Source organism: Aythya ferina, assembly GCF_964211825.1.
Source record: "Aythya ferina genome assembly, chromosome: 18".
Classification (NCBI taxonomy): domain Eukaryota; kingdom Metazoa; phylum Chordata; class Aves; order Anseriformes; family Anatidae; genus Aythya; species Aythya ferina.
Window position 1 is genome coordinate 2,576,921 of NC_140317.1, and position 22,519 is coordinate 2,599,439.

Sequence of the window (22,519 nt, forward strand, 5' to 3'; positions counted from 1 at the left end):
TTTGGGGACAGGGGCTCCCGGGGCTCCCCAGCCGTTCTGCTCCCCGAGCTGGGCGCTGGGTGCCCGGCAGGTGGCAGCAGGGCCCGTGGTGACAGCGGTGGCGCCGGGCCGGGAGCCGCGGGCTGCAGCCGGGGACGCGCGGCACCGAGGCATCTGAGGTCGCTGCTGCCCGGGATGGGAAAGGTTTTGGGGTCATCCCGCTCCTCCTGGAAGGACAAAGTAGCTGCCAACACCAGCTGGAGGGGATTTCTGCAAAGGTTTGGGGAGGGCTCGACCTGAGCGGCTGGGAGCACGCAGGGGCTGCGGGAGGCAGGGGACTGCTGGTGACAGTGTCCTGAGGACGTGCCCCGGGGAAACCTGCGGGCAGCGAGCCCTTCTAGCTCCCCTCCAGATGATGCACCTGAGCTGCTGCTGAAACCTCGCTCACTCAAACATGTTTCGGCCGTGTATTTAATGTTTGGCATTTTGCGGATGAAAGGGTGCTGGGGGCTTGGGGAGCAAAGTGTGATGGCAACGGCACCTCCCTGTTCTTTCGGAGGTACCCACCGAAGGCTGCTCCTCTTCACCAGCCCCAGGCTTCAGAAACTCCGGGGAGGGAAGTGAGGAAAGGCAGGGGATGGGGAAGGGGACAGGGATGGGGCCGGGGACAGGGCAGGCAGCCAGCACAGCCCCTGAAGGTGGCAGTGCCCAGCGGCCGGGGTGGGGAAAGGCAGATATGCGCAGCCGGGAAGGTGTCGCTGGGAGCCGTCCTCTCCCAGGAGGTTTGTTGGGATGTTAAACCTTTCCCTTTCAGGCCCCAGGGGCAGGTGCAAAGCAAGTCAGGAGGGTGGGGAAGGTGCAACATGAGCGGCCTTTTGTCCCCCAAATTGAGAAGGAACAAAAGACCTGTTTGTCAGCTGGAGGAAACGCTATTCAACATTTCTCCCAGGCTGAAAAACCGCATTGCAAGGCAACGCATAGCTGTTGGGAGCTTTTTATACTGGTAAGGTATCTCTGCCAAGGGCTGGTGCAGGCAACCCGGCAAAGCCCCGGAGCAGCCCCTGGGTCCCCCCACGGGGAGGACGGGGCAGGAGGGTGGAGAAGGGGAGGTGCAGGGGGCAGCCCTGGGCGAGGACCAAGTGCAGGACCCTCACTCCTCCCCCGGGCAGGAGACCCCCTCGGCCTCTCTGCCCTGCATAAATCTTTAAACTTCAATTAACTCCACTTCCCCCAGGGGTGGGTTTCACCCTGGTGCTCTAATTCTCATTTATTTTAAAGCTGCTCCGTGCTTGGGAAATCCATTGGCATTTCTCGGCTCGGATTTGCAAATTCGTATGTTTTAACATGAGTGTAAATCCAAGCCTTGCAGTCAGCGGGAGGCCAGCAGGGGTGGCTGTGTCACTCTTTGTGCTCTCCGGGTCTCAGGTGGTGCAGAGATGTGCACCTTCATCTATGCATTTTGGGGCAGCACAGGAACAGCCGACGCCGTGTATCGAATCTCACAGAAGTCATATTTTTCTGTGTCTGTGCCCACACACCTGGGGACACCTCCAAGTGACCAGGAGACCAGTGTCAGGGACAGGAGGGAGCAGTGAGACCCTGGTGCAGTGTTTGGTAGCAGTGAGCTGGAGACAGCTGGAATTTGTCCTCTGAGGGATCTGTGTGCATCCTTGGGCCACCTGTGGGCTGGGGACAGGGACAGGCAGGACCCCTCAGATAAGGTTGTTCTCTGGCTGAATCAAAACCAGGCAGTGTTCTGGGAGGACAGGATTTACTTTTCTCTAGCACACAATGAACACTGAAAAATAGTTTATAAAAATATTTTTTTAAAACATTTAATTTTAAAAATTAAAAATATTTATATATTGATGCCAAAGAGGGCAGGGATGGGTCAGAAAAATGAGCTTTTCTCTCTTCTCACCCCTTGTTACTAAGGCATCTGGGGGCAGGGCTGGGGAGTGTGACCAGCTGGCATATAGCAGCCTTTCCTGCCACGGGCAGCAGAGCTTTACCCAGAGCACAAACATCACTGCCCTGCTGAGCACCTGGGGAAACTGAGGCCAGAACACAGCCACCCACCTACCTTTGGACAGGAGGAATGCCGGGTGGGTTTGGGAGGCTGCGGGCCCATCAGCAAGGCTCTGCTTCCCCGGAGGCCGATGCAGGCAGGCGAAGGCTGCTCAGAGCCCCTTCCCCAGCCCCTGCAGCTGGGGCTGACCCCGTGCCTCGCTGCCCGGCCAGAGAAGCCCACCCCACTGCCTTTCCGCAGGTTCCCCTATTAAAAGGTTATAGCCACTCGAAGGCCACTTCATCCAGCTTAATACATACTTAATTATAATTGGGTTAGGATGGCTGCCAAAAAGAGAGCGAACACTGCGAAGCGTTCTGGGTAAGGCTCAGCAAAAAGCCGTGTCTTGCTGTCCTTTGGGTGACGTGCCCTCACCACACCGAGCCCCACATGTGGGGACACCGCTGCTCCCGGCAGCCTCTCCGTGCAGAAGTGGTTTGGGGTCTGGGGAGTCCCCTGGCACCCGTTGTACCCCTCATGTGACAAGAGGGCGTTCTGCTTAAGGAAGGTGTGTGCTCGCAGTCCCCCTGGCCATCTGCATGATGCCCGCTGCTCAGCCCCAAGGACAGACCCTGCTGGCTCAGTCCTGCAGATCCCCCACCACGCTGTGACTGTGCCTGAGGGAACAGGATGCTTTCTGGAACCTTTATTTCTTTATTATTTTGAAACACACAGAGATAGGCAGCAGCCCCATCACCTGCACTGCTGAAACAGCCTGCACGGCACTGCCACCACTACAAACAGAGCTGAGCCCCAAAAGCCCCCTCATCCCTCCAAAGCAAATGCTGGAGAGGAGTAAATCATTTGATGAAGGGAGTTATTAGGTGGCTCAGAAGCTCTGGGGATATGTGTGTGTGTGTGAACAACCCTGCTCCCAAGGCAGCTGGGGTACCCTCGGTTCTGCCTGCCCTGGCCCCACGCAGCCGTGTGCCCTCCATCCCCGCCCTCTCTGCCCAGGTCCGATCTTTGCCTAACATCGGCTTAAGAAGATCAAATTCCTTTTCACGACTCTATTCTGACTCAGCGGGGAGGAAAATTCCCAACAAGAAGCTCAGTGCTTCAGCTCCCCAGCCTTTCACAGGTCCTGTATGAAATGAACGTCTCGGGCTGTCCTGGGCAGACTCCATCGAGGTAGGAAACCTCTGCAGAGCCACTTTCTGGTGCCAGTCCCAAAGAAAATCCCACACCAGGCTGGTGTCAATTGTGTCCATTGTGCCCAGAAGACATTTCTGTAACGTAGGTGAGGAGCTGTCTCTGCTCCCATTAGCTATTTTAAAGGCATGTTTGTTGTTTTCAAGGAGCATTGCTCGCTGCACGTTGCTCGCTGCAATGTCCCTGCCCTAGCAGGGCAGTGGTTTCACTGTCCCAGCTCAACCCAGCTGCTCTCCCTTTGCTCTGGGCAGTGTTTAGTCACTGCCATAACACCGACTGGTTTCCCTCTCCATCGGGGTTCCAGGAACCTTGTGTTTTCATTGCTGCTCCAGTTTTGTTAACAAAGGTAAAAGCAGCAAGAAAAAAAGACCATTTTTCATTTGAGTAGTACTGGCCTAGACTCAAGAGGAACAAACTTCACTGTGTTCTTCCCCAGATGGGACCTGGAGGCAGATGTTTCTCAGTCAGCTCAGTTTTCCTACTGAAATAATGTCCAGCAGCTCCCAGTGCCTGCCATGGGTGCCAGGGCCAACAGCCGCTGGGAACACGCTGGTGTCCACCGAGGCTGCATCAGCTGCAAGCAGCAAGGGGGAGGTCAGCACACCCAAAGCCTCCATCCATGGGCAGCAGAAGGGCAGCTGCAGGGGAAAGATCGGAGCTAAAGGTCAGAGCTGATTATTTGGGGACAGATTTGCTTATTCTGGCTCCCAAACAGCTTCACAGGCTGCCCAGACCCTTGGCTCAGCCCTGAGGGGAGTTTTCTTGGGTGGGCACAGAGCCGGGGGTCCTAGGACAGGTCTGTCCCCAGAGCCCAGGGACAGCAGCTCGGAGCTGGGCAGTGGGTGGTTGTGATGGGAAGAGGCTAGCCCTAAAAATGGCAGCAAGTCCTTTGTGAAGGGTGGACTCTCTCCTATTTGTGGAATGGCTACTTCTGCACCGCTAAAACTCTGCAGGTCAAACACTGCTGCTGTTTGTCCTACAGTTACTGCACTGTGCCTTCCCAAAGCCCCACAACATCGACACAAGTCTTTCTGAACAAAACATTTTACTGAATGAGCCAGATACCTCTACCCCTTGTGTGTCCCCACAGATCCTCAACAAGCTATGAACAGGAATTTGCCTCCCCAGATCAAAAACCCACTTTCTGCACCCCACATCTTCCAGCTCCACAAAATCGGGATATAGCCACTAGTGCCCCAAAATGCACCGTGTTTATCTGTTCCTTTGGTGCAGGTGTTCCTGCCAGCCCCAGCAAGGTTTCTTCAGCTGTGCTAGGGCGTTCCCAGCAGACCGAGCTCCCATTTCACTTCTGATGGTTTTGCACATTGAGATCAGAACATTGCTGCAAGGTCATTGTGTTCCTCTCGTCCTGGTCCCTGTGATGTAGTGCTCAGAAAAGTAACTTTCCTGTGGAAATAGCTTAATAATGTAGGGTAGCCTTCTTTGGAATACAGGAGCAAATGAAGTCAGGAGTGTCCATGCATATTTTGTAGCTATGCCATGTAACATCCACTTTTTCACCCCGATGACACTTTGACAACATGTCCAACGTCCAGAATATGAACACATTTTCTGGGCTAATCTGCATTATTTTTTGTTCTGCTGCATTTGCACCCATCCAAATTAAGCCATTCTTTCTGCCAAGAAGCACACAACTGAATCATGGCATTTAACAGTTTTACCGTGGAGCAGTGCCTTGGGTGTTTGGGTGGTTTTGTACCTGCACTGCTGCAGGTCCCGGTGGAGGCTGAACCCACCTGCCAGTCCCCGCTCAGTACGGAGGGGAGCTGCTGCGTGTCAGCCTGCTCTGCTCAAAGCAAACCGCATATCGCACACAGAGCTTTCTAGCCTGCCTGCCCTACAGCAAACATTTTGCAGGAGAAAATATAGTATTCCAGGGGCTTATCTCACTTGGTGGCAATTCTGGGTGAATAATTGAAATCCAAGTTGATCATTAGAGGTTCACAGAGATGCTGAATAGCCCAGTGTTCAGTGGTCTCTGCCAGCCACGGCCAATTTACATTAAAGGCTTGATTCCTTCTACAGCCCACTTCTCAGCCCATGGGAAACCTCCCTGTAGCTTATTCTTCGTTTGCAAGGACTGTCTAGTTTAGGGGAAAGCCTTGCCTAGCTGTGCTCTTTCTGCTGCCAGCAGTGCTGCCCGGGGTTTCAGCAGGCTGAGGCGGGATGTCGCCGGCCATGTGCGCTTGCTGAAGAAGATTTAGCATCGGCCGCATGGCCAGCTCTCCCCGTGCTGAAATCGATAGTCAAGGTCTACCTAGCGATCGCTAAACTGAGCAATTTTTGTGTAAATGAGAAAAGGCAGAGGTGTGCTTTCCCGGGAACTGGAGAGAAAACCGGATTATGGGCTGGGGATCTGCGAAATGATCAGAGGCTTATGTGCAAATGATACTTGCTTGGGAGAGAACCATAAGTATTAGAGTAATAATAATAACAATAACTGCCTGCCGGGAGCCGAAGAGCTTTTAGGGGGGAATTAAATGTCATGTGCAAATGTCGCGATCTGTGCTGGCAGGGGCAGCAGTCCGGGAAGAGCCAGCGGTGCCTTCTTGCCTAATTCCCTTGGCACATCTCGGCAGATTCCCAGATCCTGCTATCTGCCAGCGCTGCAGCCGCGTTTCCACACGCTCCTGCAAATGTGCAACCCGTGTGAGCAGCGGGGAGCCCCAGCCCCGGGGGGACAGCCCCGGGCTCCGCTCGCAGCGGGAGCATCGGGGCGAGGGCGAGCGGCCGCGGCTCGGGCTCTGCCCTGCCCGGGGACCCGCGGACGGGACGGGGGGGACAGCAGCGGAGCCCCCCGGGGTCTCTGCCCCCGCACCTGCAGCGTGAGGATTTCCTTTTTTCCCTTTTTTTTTTTTTTTTTTTTTTGGGGGGGGGGGGGACAGGGGGGGTGGGTCCTGGTGCCGCCCCCGTGCCCGGGTTTAAAACCCGCGGAGATATTTTCACACCTCGAACCGCTGCCCCCCCTCCCCTCCAGCCCCCATCGCCTTGATTTAGCCCTTGGTAATTAATTTGGCATTTCAGAATAGCTACTGGGCTGGATAATGGCCTCATTCATCTCCCCAGCCTAATCTGAACAGAATCTGGAAGAAAAGCTTTCAGAAAGACAGAAACTGCCATTCGGCAACTGCTCAAAAGAACTGTCACTCCAGGGGAATAAATCGCTCCTGATTATTTCAACCCGGGTCTTCTCTGCTTTTCCAGCCGCTCCCGGTCCCCGCCGGGGGGACGGCCCCCAGATATTTGAGGAGGGGAAGATCTGGTTGGGTTTCCCCCTCCCTTCCCCAAAATCCAAGGCCGGGCGATGGCAGGGGGAGCGCATTGTTCCCGAGGAGTGGACGAGCTGCGGGGACCCGAAGCGATTTGACTTTTAAAACAGGCTCTGAGCGCCGGGGCCGCGTTTTCCCTCTGCCCACGGCGGGGCCGAAATAAAACCCTTCGCCTCTCTTACTCTCCCCCCAAAAAAGGGGCCGCTCGGCCCTGCCCCGGCCCGTCGGGGCTCGCCGTCGGGGCGCTGGATCCCGCTCTCGGGGATGCCCGGGAGTAGAGCGGGGCTGGCTGGTGTTTAATGCTGGGAAGAACAACCCAAAACTGGGCTGGGGGGCACGGCCTGGGCCCCCCCCCGAGCATCCCCCGGCCCCTGACCCGGGGGGGAAGCGGCAGCCTCGGAACCGACCGCAGGGAGCTGCGCTTCGGTCCCCGCCGAGCTGCTTCCATGCGTTTAATAGCTCGAGGGAGAGGTAATTAGAGGAAAGCCTCAGTAAATCACGTTAATGACCGCAAGAGCCATTGCAAACGCCGAGGGTTGGGAAACGCCGAGCAAAGCCTGCAGGACGGGCAGCACGGAGGCGAGAGCCTGCGCTCGGCGGCCGGTGCAGCGCCGGCTGGTCGTTAAATTAACACCCGAGGGGGGATTGAACAGCACCTCGGGGCTGCAGGGGAGTTCAACGATGACCGCCTTTTTTTTTTTTTTTTTTTCCTTTTTTTTTCTTAGTATTATTTCATCCCTCCTTACCCCGAGGTGATGAAGTCTTGGTCCAGGCTGGGCTGGAGGGGCCGGGAGGTGTCCGGGAGGCGGTGTCGGGGTTGCGGGCACCACGATCCCGCCCGTAAGAGCTGCTTTTGGGATCAGTCGTGGGTCTTTAAGAAATTTCCGAAAATCCCCCCTCTGCCCGTCCGGACAGGGCAGCGCGGGGACGGGGAGGGGGCCGCGGGCTCTGGGGCAGCCGGAGCAAAAAAAAACAAAACTGGAGAGAACGACAGACCCGGACAGACACCTGCTCCGGACGGACCCCGCACACGGGCAGAGGAGACCCGCACAGGGCCCGTGGGGAAGGGCTGTTCTTAGACACGCGTGGCCGGAGGAGAAGGGCCCGGAAGGCAGAGGGGGAGCTCGGACACGACAAGGGGCATGCTGAGAGCAGCCACCCCTGGGGGGGTCCCTTGGCCCAGATTTGGGGTGCCCGGCTGGGCAACGCGATGCTGAGCCGACGGCTCGGTCATCTGGAGGGGCACAGCCCGGTCCTGGCCCCTGCAGGTTGTGGGGCAGTCGGGGGGAAAAACTCCGCGGAGGGGAGGCTGTGGCGTGCAGCGGGGCTGGCTTACACCGGGCTGCGTGTGTGTGCCCCGGCAGGGGCTGCAACCGCCTTCCTGGACGGCTCGGGTGGGACCGGCAGGAGCGGGACCCCCCCGAGTCGATCGCATCCTTCCCACACGCGTCTCCCTCTGGCCAAGGCCGAGCAGCCGGAGCAGCAAGGGCGTCGGGAGCAGGGCGGAGGGGCTGCTTCCCGGGGAAGAGTTAACAAATCCCGGCAGCCGCGGAGCTGCCGGGGGGGGGTCAGGGGGAGCGATGGGGGCAGGGAGGCTGCGGAGCCCCGCTGCCCTGCAGGGAAGGCGGTTGCATTGCCAAAGACGCCCCGCTGGGCTAGCAGGCCCGGGAGCAGATTAATCAGGCACTAATTCAATTTACAACAACCACTTTTATTCAGCTCGGTGGCAAGGAATTCAAAGCGGGGAGAGGGGCGGGCGGAGGGGAGGGGGCGGAGGCCGGCGCGGGGCTCGCCGCTGCCCGGGCACCCCCGTCCCCTCGGGCCGCCCCGTCGGGGCTGGCAGCGGAGGGGGTCGCGCCGCCGTGCCAGGGCCCGGCCGCTTGAGTGACACGGCGTGGGCAGCGCTCCGAGAAAGGGCACGTCGGTTGGAAAAATAAAAGTGCCCTTTTAATCAAGGGGAGCGGCTGAAGGAGGCAGGGAGGCCGGCAGGGAGGCTGCTCGCCGGGAGGCTCCGCTGCTCTCGGAGTCTCGGCACCGGCACGTCGGGGCAGCGGGGGGCTCAGCGCCCCGAGAGGAGGCGGCCGTCGGGGGGCACGGGGCTGGGGAGGCCGGGGAGGGGAGCCTGGGGCTGGGCACGGCCCGGTGCGGGACAAGTGCTGCCCTTCAACACCTTCCTCCCGTGGGCAGACGGAGCCACAAGGTGTGAGCCGAGGGGGAGAGGCGAGAGGCCGGGCTGTGCCGGGCCTCTGAAATAACCTGACGGGCTCTGCCGGCCCCTGAGCTACCGAATCGTGTCCGAGGACTCGAGACTTCCCCGAGTGAAACTTTCCCGGCACCTGGTTTTCTCTCACAGAATCACACGGGCTGGGACACGGAGGGGCCGGGAGTCCCCCGGGACCGGGACGGGCACAGACGCCCCCTCCGGGCACCTGCGCTCGGGCTCTGCCTCGGGTCCCCACGCCGTGTCCGGCACCGCTTCGTCTGTTCGGGGCAGCCCCCGCCGTGCCGAGGGGTCAGGCCCGACCTGACTCGGGGACGGGGCGAGGGGGAGATGCCGGCAGCGAGAAGCTGGGAGGGGGCCCGATCCCGGCCCTCTCGGCATCCTCACGGGTGTGCGCGACCCCCGCGGGCTCTCCCCGCCCGGTGCGCACGGAGCCTCGGCGGCTTTGCGCTCTCCCGGCCCCGTCGGGGCACGGCGGCGGCCAGGAGGAACCGAGGGCGGGGGTCCCCCGGCGCGGCGGTGGGAGGGGGCGGCCAGAGCTGGGCCCTTCCCCGGCTTCTCGGGGGGCCCATGACCGAAAAGGCGGGGCGGGACCCCCACACACACCGCGGGCTCGGCGGGACCGCTCCCATCCTTCCCCCCTCTCCCCCCCCCGACGCCTGTGCGTGTCTCTGGCTGAGCCGCCAGTGGATGTCGTTGTTCTGTTCCTTGAGCGCAATGTCACTCCTTTAGCATGACCTCAAACGCGGCGGGGGCTGGGACCGCCAGTCATTCTCCGTGCGAGAGCCGGGGCGGGAGGCAGGCGGGACCCAGCCCCGCCGCCAGCGGCACTTTTGTGGTGCCGCCGCCGCCGCCGTCCCCCTTTCCTCCGCGGGGCTGGCCGCGGGGCGGGCGATGCTCCGGGCTCCGTGAGCCGCCCCCCGCGTCCCGCCGCCCTCGGCCGCGTCGCCCCGCGGAGCTGCGCGCAAGAGCCCGGCGCGGCCCCGCGGGTGCCCGGCGGGTCCCTCGCTGCTGCTGCGCGCAGGTCGGCGGCCGCAGGATGCCGCGGAGGGGCGCGGAGGCGCCGCTCGCCCTGCTGCTGGCCGCGGCGTGGCTGGCGCAGCCGCTGCGCGGTGGCTACCACGGGCTGAGCATGTTCGCCGTGCAGACGGCGCAGCCCGACCCCTGCTACGACGAGCACGGGCTGCCCCGCCGCTGCATCCCCGACTTCGTCAACTCGGCCTTCGGCAAGGAGGTGAAGGTGTCGAGCACCTGCGGGAAGCCGCCGTCGCGGTACTGCGTGGTCACGGAGAAGGGCGAGGAGCAGGTCCGCTCCTGCCACCTCTGCAACGCCTCCGACCCCAAGCGCGCCCACCCGCCCTCCTTCCTCACCGACCTCAACAACCCGCACAACCTGACGTGCTGGCAGTCCGACAGCTACGTGCAGTACCCGCACAACGTCACCCTCACCCTCTCCCTCGGCAAGAAGTTCGAGGTGACCTACGTGAGCCTGCAGTTCTGCTCGCCGCGCCCCGAGTCCATGGCCATCTACAAGTCCATGGACTACGGCAAGACCTGGGTGCCCTTCCAGTTCTACTCCACGCAGTGCCGCAAGATGTACAACAAGCCCAGCCGCGCTACCATCACCAAGCAGAACGAGCAGGAGGCCATCTGCACCGACTCGCACACCGACGTGCGGCCCCTCTCCGGCGGCCTCATCGCCTTCAGCACCCTGGACGGCCGCCCCACGGCCCACGACTTCGACAACTCGCCCGTGCTGCAGGACTGGGTGACGGCCACCGACATCAAGGTGACCTTCAGCCGCCTCCACACCTTCGGCGACGAGAACGAGGACGACTCCGAGCTCGCCCGCGACTCCTACTTCTACGCCGTGTCCGACCTGCAGGTCGGCGGGCGCTGCAAGTGCAACGGCCACGCGTCCCGCTGCGTGCGCGACCGCGACGACAACCTGGTGTGCGACTGCAAGCACAACACGGCCGGCCCCGAGTGCGACCGCTGCAAGCCCTTCCACTACGACCGGCCCTGGCAGAGAGCCACGGCCCGGGAGGCCAACGAGTGCGTGGGTGAGTCCCCGCGTGGGAGCGCACGGCGTGGGCACCGCCGGGACCCCGGGGAAGGGGCGCTGGGGTTCCCCCGAAAGGGCACGGCGAGGGAGGGGACAGCCACGGGCACCCAAACCCGCGGCGGGAACCTGCGGGAACAGGGAGCGAAAGGCGCGGGGGCAGCCGGGGCCATCCCGGGACACGGGGAGCGGCGCGGGGACACGCGGGGACACGGGGAGCGGGACGCGGAGAGGACACGGGAGTAGCCGGAAATGCAGGGCAAAGGAGGGGACACCCGGGGGACTCCCAGGGACACAGAAACGCGGAGCAGGGGATACTGAGGCACCCGGGAGCGCAAGGCAGGGGACACAGCAGCGGCCGGGAGCGCATCGGTGAGGTGCAAGGGAGACCCCGAGGCGCAGAGCGGGGACCCCGGGGGACCCGGGGCAGGGGACGGCGAGGGGTCTGCGACGGGGACACGGAGCGCCGAACGACCCGAGAGTGCAGGGCAGGGAGTGCGGGAGGCCCGGGACGCGGAGGCACCTGGAGGGTCGGGGGCACCGAGGGACGCTGGAGAGCGGAGCAGGGACCGCGGGCGGCTCGGAAGGACAGGACAGGGGACACGGTGGAAATCAGCGCGGGGAGAGGGGACACGGAGCAAAATGGCAAAACCCCGGTCGTGCGCGACGCTGCTCGGAGAGGCGCGGGCGGGGCAGGGTCCCCTGTCCTGGGCTGGGGTCTGGGTATCCGTGCCGGGGGTCGGCGCTCGCAGGGAGCCCCGGCCGGGGCCGGGAACGGCTCCGGTCCTGGACAGGGAGAGAAGGCGGCCGGGCGCGGGGCAGCTCGGCGAAGTCCCGGTCCTCGTCCTGCCCTGAGGTGGGGGCGGCCCCGGGCGGGCAGCGGGAGGTGTCGGGGACGGGGACGGAAACGGGAACGGGAACGGGTCCCGAGAGCAAACGGCAGCGGCAGCAGCGCTCCGGGACGGGCCGGTTCGCTCCGTGCCTGGCGAGAAACCCGTGCCGTCCGGGCTGAAAGCGAACCCCAACTCCGGGGCTAACCCGAGGGGGAGACGGGCACAGGGTGAGGTTTTTGGGGGCAGTTCCCCTGCAGCCCCGTGCACCCCGCCGACTCCTGCCCTTGCGCTGCCGGTCCCCTTCTCAGTCCGGTTTACGGAGCCGTGCCAGGTCCTGCGTGGGACGGGGGTCTCGGGGTGAGCTAGCCCGGAGTCTGGGCTCGGCTCGGCTCGGCTCGGCTCGGTTCTGCTCCGCTCGGCTCGGCTCGGCTCGGCAGGGCTCGCCCCGCCGCGCCGGAACGCGTCTCCGGCACTCCGCCGCCCGCAGCCTCCTTGTTTACACGGAAAACTCGGCCCCGTCTTCCAAAACATTTGCAGCTCCGACGATAGGAAAAAAAAAAAAAAATCAACAACGAGCGGCCGGGTTGGGCTTTGGCTTTTTTTTTTTTCTGCTTTCTTTCCTTTTTTTTTTTTTTTTTTTTTTTTTCTTCCCAAATCATAATCAGATGTGTCCCTTGCAGAGAGCACAATTTCTTCGCCGGCGCCTTCAGCACCGAGGCACGGCCAAGCCGGGCTGCGGCCGCGGGTTACCGGGCTCGGGCAGGGGGCTGCGGGGGCCGGGGGCACCGGGACCCGCCGGGGGCGGCCGCGGGGAGCTCCACGTGCCGCTGCCGGGAAGGTGCAGGGAAAGGGGAATCCGGGGGAGCCCAGGGGGTGCCGGCTGTGCCCCCGGTGCTGCGGCGCTGCTCAGCCCCGGGGGGAAGACGAGGGGCCGGGCCGGGCCGAGCCTCCGCTCTCCGCCGGGCTGCGGCTCACGTCGGGGCGGCTCCGGAGCGGCGGCGGTGGGGAGAGGCCGGGCCCCGGGGGGAGGCGGGCGGGGAGAGCGGCTCGGACGTGCGAACAGAGCCGAGCCGTGATTTATCTCCGGTTTTCCTTCTGTCCCTGCGGGGTTCCTCTGTGAACAGTGCTTTGCGCCTGTGGAAGGGGCTCCGCGCCCCGGCCACCGGGCAGGGACAGATCCCAGCGGCACCCCGGGGTGAGCATCCCCGCCAGGAGCTGGAGGGGCTCAGCTTCCCCCAGGCTTCTGCCCCATCTCGCAGCCCGGGACAGGTTCCCTGCTCGCAGAAAGTTCTCTCCATCAGCAGTGCTGTAAAATTCGGGGTGCCCCAGGTCACTGCCAGATCCTTGTCTGCTCTGCAGCGCCCTGAACTGCCCCTGTAAAAGCTACTGTTCAGTCATCGTGCTGGCCCTGTGTGCCTACCATCTTTCTTACTTCCAATTTACTTCCAATAAACTTCAGTTTCCAGTAAAGTGTGTGTCTTCGTGCCAGGCTCTGCATTTCAGACCATGCACAGTTCTAGCTGTGTCAGACTTCTGCAAACGAAAATCTCCGAGGCTTTTTCCTCTTCTTCAGAGTTTGCTGGGAAATGAATGTTTTGCAATGGTAAAGCTACTGTAAAACAATTTTCCTGAGTCTGTTTTTCCTGCAGATTCCCTGGGGCCATACCTATCAGTCTGCAACACCAACCACGGCCAAACAACTGCATTGGCCTGCCAAGCCCACACGGCCCAGAATAATCCCCCTAGATAAAGATCACAATAACCCCATTCAGCTCCCACCCACTTGCTCATGACCATCAGCCCACCCTGATTTCTCTCCCAAACCCAGAGATAAAGTCAGCCTCTGCGCTCACTCGGAGGCTGCGGGTGCCAGCCTTCACCGGGCAGAGGCCAGGGACAGGCGGTGAGGAAGTCTGCAGATGATGGTGGTGGTGATGCCATTGGCCACACTCCGGAGGGATCTTCAACCTCTTGAAGAGGTTGAGAAGGAGGTGAATGAGCAGCAGTGGTAAGGGGGCAGGCGAATTAGCCAAATCTACTGAATTTGCACCAGCCAGAGGTGTGAGAAGCAGTTCTGACTTTTTCATTGAATTTGCTCTTTTTCGGGAAAGTTGGGTTTTCAACCAAAGAGAAAAATGACAGAATGTGTCTGCTCTGCCTGAAAATTTGGGTGTTTTCTTTGGTAAGCCCATTCCCCCTGCCAAAACCGAATCTTTGTTCCTATTCATGCTTATTTGGGGCTGAAAAAGAAACGCGCTGGAGTTTCTGACAAAAAGTCAAAATTTCCCACGGGAATGTTTTTCACCAGCCAGATCTAATTTTTCTTTATCAATTCTTGCTGCCTGCAAGAGCCCAGGCACCATGCAGGGAGAGGACAGGACACGGCCCCAGGAGATGTTCTCCAGGGGCCTGCTCCAGCAGAAGGGGCTCAGCCAGCAGAACTTCCCTCTGGTTCAGGTTCCCATCGACTTTACCTGGCAAATAACTCCTCCACGTAGAGCTTGGCCTTACAGTCTGGCTTTGGCCAGGCGCCTGGGAGCTAACATGCTCCAGGGAGGACACAGCTTGGAGGGAAGCTGTTGCAATCACTCAGCCAGTCAGGGAGGTCTGCTCTCCATCCTCCGTCTCCCCAGCAGTGCTCAGCACCGTCGGGCCAGCTCAGAGTCCGGCCAGCCCAAGCCCCGCTTTTTGTCCAACCCATGTTGTCCTGATGAAGCTTCCAGCTCCCCTGTGAGAGGAGAACACAGCTGGAAAAGGCTGAACTGAAACGCCTTCAGAGCTCTACTGCTGGTGAGCTTGTGTGGATGCACGAAAACAGCCAGGGACCCAGCTCCAACCAGGTTTAGCAACATCAGTAAATTCGGTCAACACCACCCCACGTTTTCTCATGGACCGCGGTGTTATTCTGAGCGCTGGAAATGAATGTGGACAAAAAAGCCATGAAACACTTTTGAAATCTCACTTTCCCTTGCATAAATACCACTGCACTTGCCTTGGTCGGAGAAAGCTCTGCCAGACAAGTGCAGGCTGCAGGCACTTTGGGAACAGCCTCCAGACGCGGTTCCCAGTGCCGCCTCGGGCGCTCCGCAGCATTTCCCTGCAGGGACAGGAGATGCGCCCGGCACCTGCACATTTCTCTGACGTCAGTGGCGTTTGCAGGTGCCGGGCGCCTCTTGGATTTTGGCCTTCTGTTATGCCTAGAGAGCATTTAACAATAACAAGTGCAATTGCAGTGAGAAAAAGGAAACATATTGTGTTTTCAGATAGGGGATTTGGCACAAGACGCGTGCAAAGCCTGGTGTTAGACAGGCTCTGCTCTGCGGCGAGCACTGCGGTGGGGTTCCCAGGCTGTGATACGTCTCTTGTCAGAGCAATTTGCGAGCCAGCCTCTCCTCCAGCTGAGAGGAAACTTCATCTCCGAGGCGGAGGGGTCCAGGAATTACTAGAGACCAGGCTGCCAGACATTCTCAATGAAAAACTTCCTCCCAGACAAACCTGGGGCTGGACCTTTATCGTCTCCGTGGCAGTTCAGGGAGATATTTGCCGGTCAGTGCTGACTGTAGCAGCTGTTAGGCTCCCCTCCATCCTCATCACAACCAGGGAAATCAAACCCTCCCGTGTCCGCAGCGTGCTGCCCCAGCCGCACCACAGCAGCGTGCTCTTCTCGCTCCAGTCCTGCAGAGGGATCTAGGGACTGTAGGATTTCCTCTCAGGGCATTCCTGGTGTCCCTTATGAAACTTTGGTGATCCTTTTTCTTTAGCCCACCTTAATCATCAGGGCTCATGGTGGCTCAGACCCATCGGGCGGGCAGGGCTGGGCTGGTGGGAGATGTCCTTCTGCCACCTTCTTCACTCCAGAGGGGGCTCTGGGCTTTGTGAGTGGTCTCGAGGTGAGGAGCTGGGGCAGGAGCAGCGTGGCTGGCAGAGACCAGCTTGGGAGGCAGCTCTGTAAGTGTCCCATGAGTAGGGGCAGAGCTGCCCCAGCATTTACCCCATGTATTGCTGCGGCTCTTCCAGAGGGAAGGTTGCGAGCATCCCTTCTCTCCTTGTAAAGCAGAGACTTTTCCTATTTGAACAAAAAGGCTCTGAGCAGGATTTCCAAGGTGCCCCTGCAGGATCCCCAGTGTCCCCACAGAGGATCCCCACGGTGCTCATGCAGGGTCCCCAGGGTGCCCGTGTCATCCCCTGCACCCAGCTGGGACAGCACAGCCCGACAATGTGCCCAGCTTGAGGCAGCCAGGCGAGGCTGACCGGTGGATTTTGGAGCTGCTGGGGGCCCATACCACCCAGTACCTATGGAGGATATGTAGGATGGTCATCGTTTCTTATATTCGGGCTTGTCTTGTCCCCCCTGCCTCAGTTTCCTCTTATATAGAGACTAAGATGGGGCTGTGCAGACAGCTTTGCTCTTGGCACAGGAAAGGTGTTCAGCAGCAGCAGCACAGCATCCCGGTGCCCAGGCAAACCCCACGGCTCTGGCACCTTCCCCAGCAGCTGGACCAACACCTGCCCAGGCTGCACCCCTCACACGGCCGTGTGCTGTCCATGGAGCAGAGGATCTGCTGTCCCCCAGTCCTGGTTCTGCTCCCGGCGGGTTGTTCTGCATGGGGAACTGGACGAGATGCGGGTAACACGGTATTGCTGAGCAGATGGGTGCTGTAGCCATAGAAATATGGGCCCGTAAGCTGCTGAGACTCCCATTGTAGCCTCCCAAGTGGGCCTTGCATGGGCAGAGCTTTCTCACAGGCTTTTATTCTCAGGAAGCTTAAAGTTAAACTGATTTCCAACAGAAAGGTTTTTACACCAACAAACAAACAAACAAAAAAGCGCAGTTAAGGCTAAAACAAAACCAGGCTTGGCACTCGGGGTTGGACACTTGCCTTCCCTTGAGCTTGTCCACGGCTAATCTCTGCCCTCCTCTTTCTGGGCCAAAGCATGTCATCCTTATTCAGCCAGCGCTGTCCTCGCCTCGGCAAACTCTCTGTGACCGCCCGGGGGACGTGCTCCTGCCCAGGACGGAGCAAAAAGCACACGAGGGCTCGGCTCGCGAGTGGCCGCTGCCTGCAGGGCTTTGCTTGGAAAATCTCCCTCGGCATTCATGCCTTCGTACCTGGGCTGGGACGTGGGGCAGCTGGGACGTGAGAGCCCTTCTTTCTATTCCAAATGTATGTCCCCTTCACCCCGGGGATGGGATTTCTGGCTGTGAGGGGCTGCTGCCCTCCTTTTCCTAGGGACAAACCCGGCTTTTGGTGCTGTGTTTCTGGAAGCTCTCATGATTTTTAAGGGGTAATTTGTGTTGGGGTGGAGCTGTGCAAGTGGAGGGGCTTTCCTGGGGACCTTTGGGAGGATTTGGGGTGCTGTGATGAGTTTCTTCCCCAGCCAGCTTTGCCTGCGGGACACACAGGGGGAAGGAGTTGTTGAGGACTGGAGGCCAGCTGGATACCTTCAGAGCGCTGCAGAGGGCTGCACCAAATATTTAGCCCTGTGTTGCTGTCAGATGGCAGAAACAAACCCAAGACAACCTCAGGACCCACCAAATACCACGGTCAGCCCTCTCTAGAAAGCACTGATGGGTCTGCCTGCAGCACAGGAATCAGCAGCCCTCATCCCTACGGGGCTGAGCCCTGGCCACACGGAGAGATTGCAGACCTCGGACTCTTCCCCATGCACACCATTTATCTGAGGCATTGTCCTAATTGCACCAGGCAATATCTCCCAAATTTTCAGGCAGCAGCAGGGATGAGAGAGGGTTTGCAGCTGCGATCAGCCCATACGGGTGGTTTGGACACAGGGAAAGGGCTCGGCAGGGACAATTAGCAGCTTTGATGGAGGCAGATCCCGGCCCCAGGCAGTCCTCACCCTCATGATCGCAGGGACTTTGCTGGGTCTGGGGACGTGTTTGAGGGGAGCAATGCCACTGAGAACACCCCCAAAATGAGCCCAGCTCTGCTGCCAGGGGCTTTCTGCTGCACTGCCCACCTCCCCCTGTGTGGCAGGGACGCAGCCAAGGCAGCGCAGTGCAGCTTCAGACGGGCTTCCCATTGCAGATGAGGTGTGAGGAGCAGCCAGGGACACTCGGGGACACTCAGCCAGCCACATCTGCTCCGTCCCCAGGGTGTCTCCGCAGTGGTGGCTGCCGTTTGGCCTTAGCCGCTGCAATCAGCGGGTGACATTTCCTTTGCACAACCCGACCTCCCCTCCCCGAGCGCCGCTGCCAGCTCTCCGCTGCCTCGTGGAGCCGGGCAGCTCGCGGCCCCGGTGCTCAGCCTGGGCTCAGCCTAAAACCAGGTGCCCACATGCAGCATGTAAGGAAATGGGGTCAGATCCTCACCTGGTGCAAACCAGGCTCTGCTGGTGACAGTGCTTCACCCCTGTGAATGCACTCCAAAAAAAATCCCCTGATGGGGAAGTGACATGCAGGCTTTTAAAAAGATATCAGTATAACAGCTTTCATTTATAGGAGGATTAGGATGCCCTGGGGACTGATAACGAGACAGGGAGGCTTTTCCTACTCAAGCTGAGCAGCCGGGAGCGGAGCGGGCGCTCAGCAGTGCATTTGCAGCAGGGATCAGCACACGACGGGGCTCAGCACACCTCGGCTCCGGCTCCTGCAGCTTGTGGTCTGTGCTGAGCTTGGAGTTTGTGCTGTGCCCATCAGAATGCAGGGGGTGAGCAAGGGGAGGAAAAATGTCGTTTTTGGGGGGATAGTTACCAAAGAAATGTGGGACAGCACAGGCACCCTTGTTGGCATGGCTTGGGGATGGAAGAAGCATACAGTTCAGCTGGGAAATGGATTTGGGGATTGATGTTAGTGGTGCCCAGGTTTTAAAAATGAATGGGGTGCTACAGCCAGAGAGATTGCTCCATCCCCTCCATCCCAGGGATGGTGCTGAGCACCCGAGGTTCTCACTGGCAAAGGCAATCCCGTTGCATCGAAGGCACAAAGCTAGCACAAAATTGGTGCTGTGCACAGTGTGCCCTTCCTTTGCAAAGTGGCCTTCCCTCTGCCCAGGAGCTACATCACTGGGAGCACAGCGAGCAGGAAAGCAGCGGGTAGGGAAGGAGCCCGGCTCCATGTCCCACACACAGCTCTGAAAGCGAGGAGGATACAGCTGGGTGTTTTAGTTTCAAACTTTTTCAAAACATCTTGTAAATGATGAGAGGGTTGAAATTTATATCTGTATCTCCCACATGGATAGGCTGGGATTAAAAAAACAAACAAACAAACAAAACAGTTTTACCCTCATCTTGTACAGGTTTATCCTAAAGTATTTCGCAGTAGGCTAAGGGCTGGAAGAGACCTTTTGCTTCACCCACTGGTCATTGCCACCAGGTTGTGGCACACCCGGAGAGCCCAGCACAGGGCAGAGCAGCCCCAGCCCCACTCCTCAGCAGCTGGTGTGGTGCACAATGGATGATCTTTGCTGTCCTGGGCCAAAAATGAGCAGTGAGCATGAGGTTGTGCAGCCAGCACACAGGAATGTCAGCACAAGAGGGATTGCTGGGGCAAGCAGCCTCGGGGTGTCTTGGAGAAAAATATTTTCCCTGCTTGAGGGGCACAGCTGCTGCATCTCACCCGTCGGGGGAGAGGGTGAAGGACACCCAGCAGCCCACACCCAGCACCCCCAGTTTCACCTGGAAAGGGCCCAAATGATGTGAGGAGCAGCTGGGCACCAAGGCAGGCTGTGAGCAGCCAGGTCTGTTTCATAGCACATTCATCCTTTTTTGACCTGCTGTGGGGAACTATTGGGATGGGTTAAATAATGGTGTGGGATGGAGCAAAAAGAGGGCTCTCTTATCTCTGACAGTGCTTCCAGGTGGGAATCAGAGAGGGAGCAGCAGAGGAGGAGAGCTGCTCCCCGGGCTGTGTGCTGGGCTCTGCCCAGCCACTCTGACCCCGTCACTGGTTTTACACCTGCCCTTGTATGCCAAGTTCATGGATTGGGATGGAAAGATGGATGAGGATCCTGTGACATCTTCCCTCTACTGTTTCTGAGCCATCCATCAACCAGATCCCTACCAGGCTGCGTTCTGCAGCGCTGCATGAATCGTCAAGATCCCCACTTCATTTTAACTGAGTATGACTTTATTTTCATGGCAGCTCCACGGGGCAAATTAATGTCCCTTAATGTCAGCCATCTGGATATTGAGGGTCCAGTCTGCAGCAGCTGAGCTGTAGTAGATGCAGAGAGCATGGACAATGCATTTGATGAGGAAAAGGGATTTTTTTTACACCCAACAGGGATCTCCCAGCAGCCCCATGCAGCACCTTGGTTTGCTCTTGCAGTCCCAGAATTGCTTTCATTTGGGGTCCAGTGGATGATCTGGGGTTGGTCGGGAGATGCTCTTTTCACCATGCATGCAGTGAGGGAAGGGCTGCGGGAGAGGCACCACTGCAGGCCAGACCAGAGCGTTCCCAGCTCTCTGCCTCCTCTTCTTCATTCTAGACCTGCCCCAGACCCCTGTCCCCATCCCTCGAGCCCTGGCTCTGCCGGGCACTGGGCACCACGGTGTTCCTCACCCAGAGGGAGCCTGTCGCAGGACCAAATCCAGTCCTGGAGTGTGGCAGAGGTTTCTGTAACTGAAACGAGGAAGAAGATGATAAAAGACAGCTCTGGAGAGTTACAGAGGGGAGAAAATGTTTTGGTTCTGAAAACCAGCCATGGTGGTGCAGGAGGAATAAGAGAGCGGCTGTAGAGCACTGTCGGGATGCTGCAGCTGGCTTCTCCCTCGCAGCGCTGGCCGGGGGCTGCTGCTCGCGGTGCGGGACCAGGCGGGCAGCCGGGGGGGCTCTGCCTTCCCCCCTCCTCACAGGCTGTCCCCAGCCGGGCTGTTTACTCGGTCGTTCGCCCGCCCTTTTGCAATAGGGAGTCAGTTCTGGTTAATGTTGGAGATCGTAACGTGATTACCGAAAGTCTCATGAAATTAAATCACTTTGCTTCAAAGCGGACGGGGAGGGGGAGCGTCTCTCTGGCAGCGGGGATGGCCGAGCGGATATTGAAAGCAGACTGGTAGCCAGCATTGCTCTGCACACAATTGAGCTCTGACAGTGTGAAGGCAAATACAAACAGCAGCTTGTGTTTGCACACAAAGGCTCTGTGCACCAGTATCCCCGGCCCTGTACTTTACACCCTCGGCTCTTGGGCAAAAAGTCCTGGGAGGGTAGGAGGGAGGGAAACTCCACTGAATATTTAGAAATGAATTGAACTGTGCAAACATGCCATTGGGAAGCTCGCAGTGTAACGCTTTGGATCAGCTACCCGCCGGGGCTGGAACACAACTGCTGGACTTGAAAGGGCGACTTTCACGCTGAAGCAAAACCGGACAAAAGAAGATAAATGAAACGGGCTCCCGGCGGGGTTTGGTTTGTTTGTTTTTGTAACTCGGCTAATATTCCCGCATTGTTCAGCCCAGCGGCCCAGTGTCTGTCCTTCACACGCTGCTCGTAAATCGGGGCTAAGCAGGCAGCGGGCGGTGCAGGGCCGGGAGCCGATGAGCCCCCCCGGCTCTGGGCCCCAGCACCACTTGGTTATCCTGCACCATCGTGGGGTGGGCAGTGGGATGCTCCGCGGGGTCTCAGTCACCCCGTGCCGCAGGCTGAGCCATGGCGGTGACCCACAGGCTGCTAATTCCCAGGTGAACCTGGGCTTGCATTCAAGCCGTGGCATTTGGGGACATGGAGCATCATTTGGGCTAGAGGAATGGGGATAAAAGTCTGCGGACCAACCCAGCTTTGCTGTCAGCTCATTCTGCAGCTGCGCATGGTATAGCCTAATGATTTTCATGGAGCACTGGGTGCTGTGGGATGTCCAGGTGGGGACAGCCCAGACAAGCTGTGGGTACCGGCGGCGATGTCTCCATCCCGTGCTGCAGCAGCAGGGCGAGGAGCAGGGCTCGTCCTCACAGCACCCCAGGCATGCCTCTGCCACCGGGTCCCAAAACCAGCCCCAGCAGTCAGAGCCTGATTTACAGGGGCATGCGACACTCACATGATTGTTAATGCCAAAATATGCTCAAATGCAAGCCTTTCAAAAATCCACTCGTTCCTGTGATTTTAGGCAAGGAGGCAGCCACGTCTTACATCTCAATATTTCTGTAGTTAACAACAAGGAAGCAAAAGCTTAACAATCCTCCATATCACAGTTTTGATCGAATCAAACAGCAAATAGCAATGCTTTTAAGACATTAAACAGTGCTTAATCTACTCCATAACATTTACTTTTCACAAGCCTCCGTGAAGCCACCAAATGGTCACAAAAATGTGACAAATTGATTTCTCCAGAAATCCAGCCTCCCAAACGAGCTGTTTGGTACTCTTCACTTCACCAAGTTTCATCCAATCAATAAAAAAGAACCCATCCCAACAAAACCCCAGACGGCCCATCACGTGCTCAGGGTGACCAAAGAAATCCCCTGGTTTGGGTGACCAATGAATGTCCCCAGGAATGAAAAGCGAACAATTTGTCGGCAGCCCATGCACTTGAAAACGAATGATCCAAATTATTCAGCAAGTCTCCCTGGATAGTGAATCCATTGAAAGGGGCTGGAGGCAGAGTCATAAATTATTCATAACCCAAAAGAGAATGAAATGCATATAATCATAACAATAATAATAACAACAACAATCACAACACCAATAATAGCAACGGCGATTCAGCCAGCCCTGCTAAGGGAAGCAGGGAGGCATGAAGGCTCGCAGACTTTATTTTTCCTTTATTCCAGCAGCCCTTCAGAGCAGCTGTGTAATATAAAGAGATGCAAAGTGGGTATATGTTTGGAATAAATGTATTTATTGACAATAATTGGGCTAGCTTGCTTTGACCAGGGGTGATGTGGTTTGTGCTCAGGTCCTGGGCACTAAGCAGGTCCCATGGGCTCAGATGTGCTGCTGTTAATTGCTTAACAGAATTAATT

General features: G+C 58.7%; 1 protein-coding gene across 2 annotated transcripts in view; it reads left to right on the top strand.

Moving 5' to 3' along the window:
• The first annotated feature begins 9,519 nt into the window (after positions 1-9,519).
• The window catches only part of NTN1 (netrin 1), an 85,244-nt gene continuing 72,244 nt past the window's right edge, over positions 9,520-22,519 (top strand). For both annotated transcript variants that reach the window (XM_084492215.1, XM_084492216.1), the window contains exon 1: positions 9,520-10,773. In XM_084492215.1, the coding sequence (XP_084348341.1) occupies positions 9,750-10,773 (1,024 nt within the window). In that variant the 5' untranslated portion in view covers positions 9,520-9,749. The remainder of the gene's footprint in view (positions 10,774-22,519) is intronic.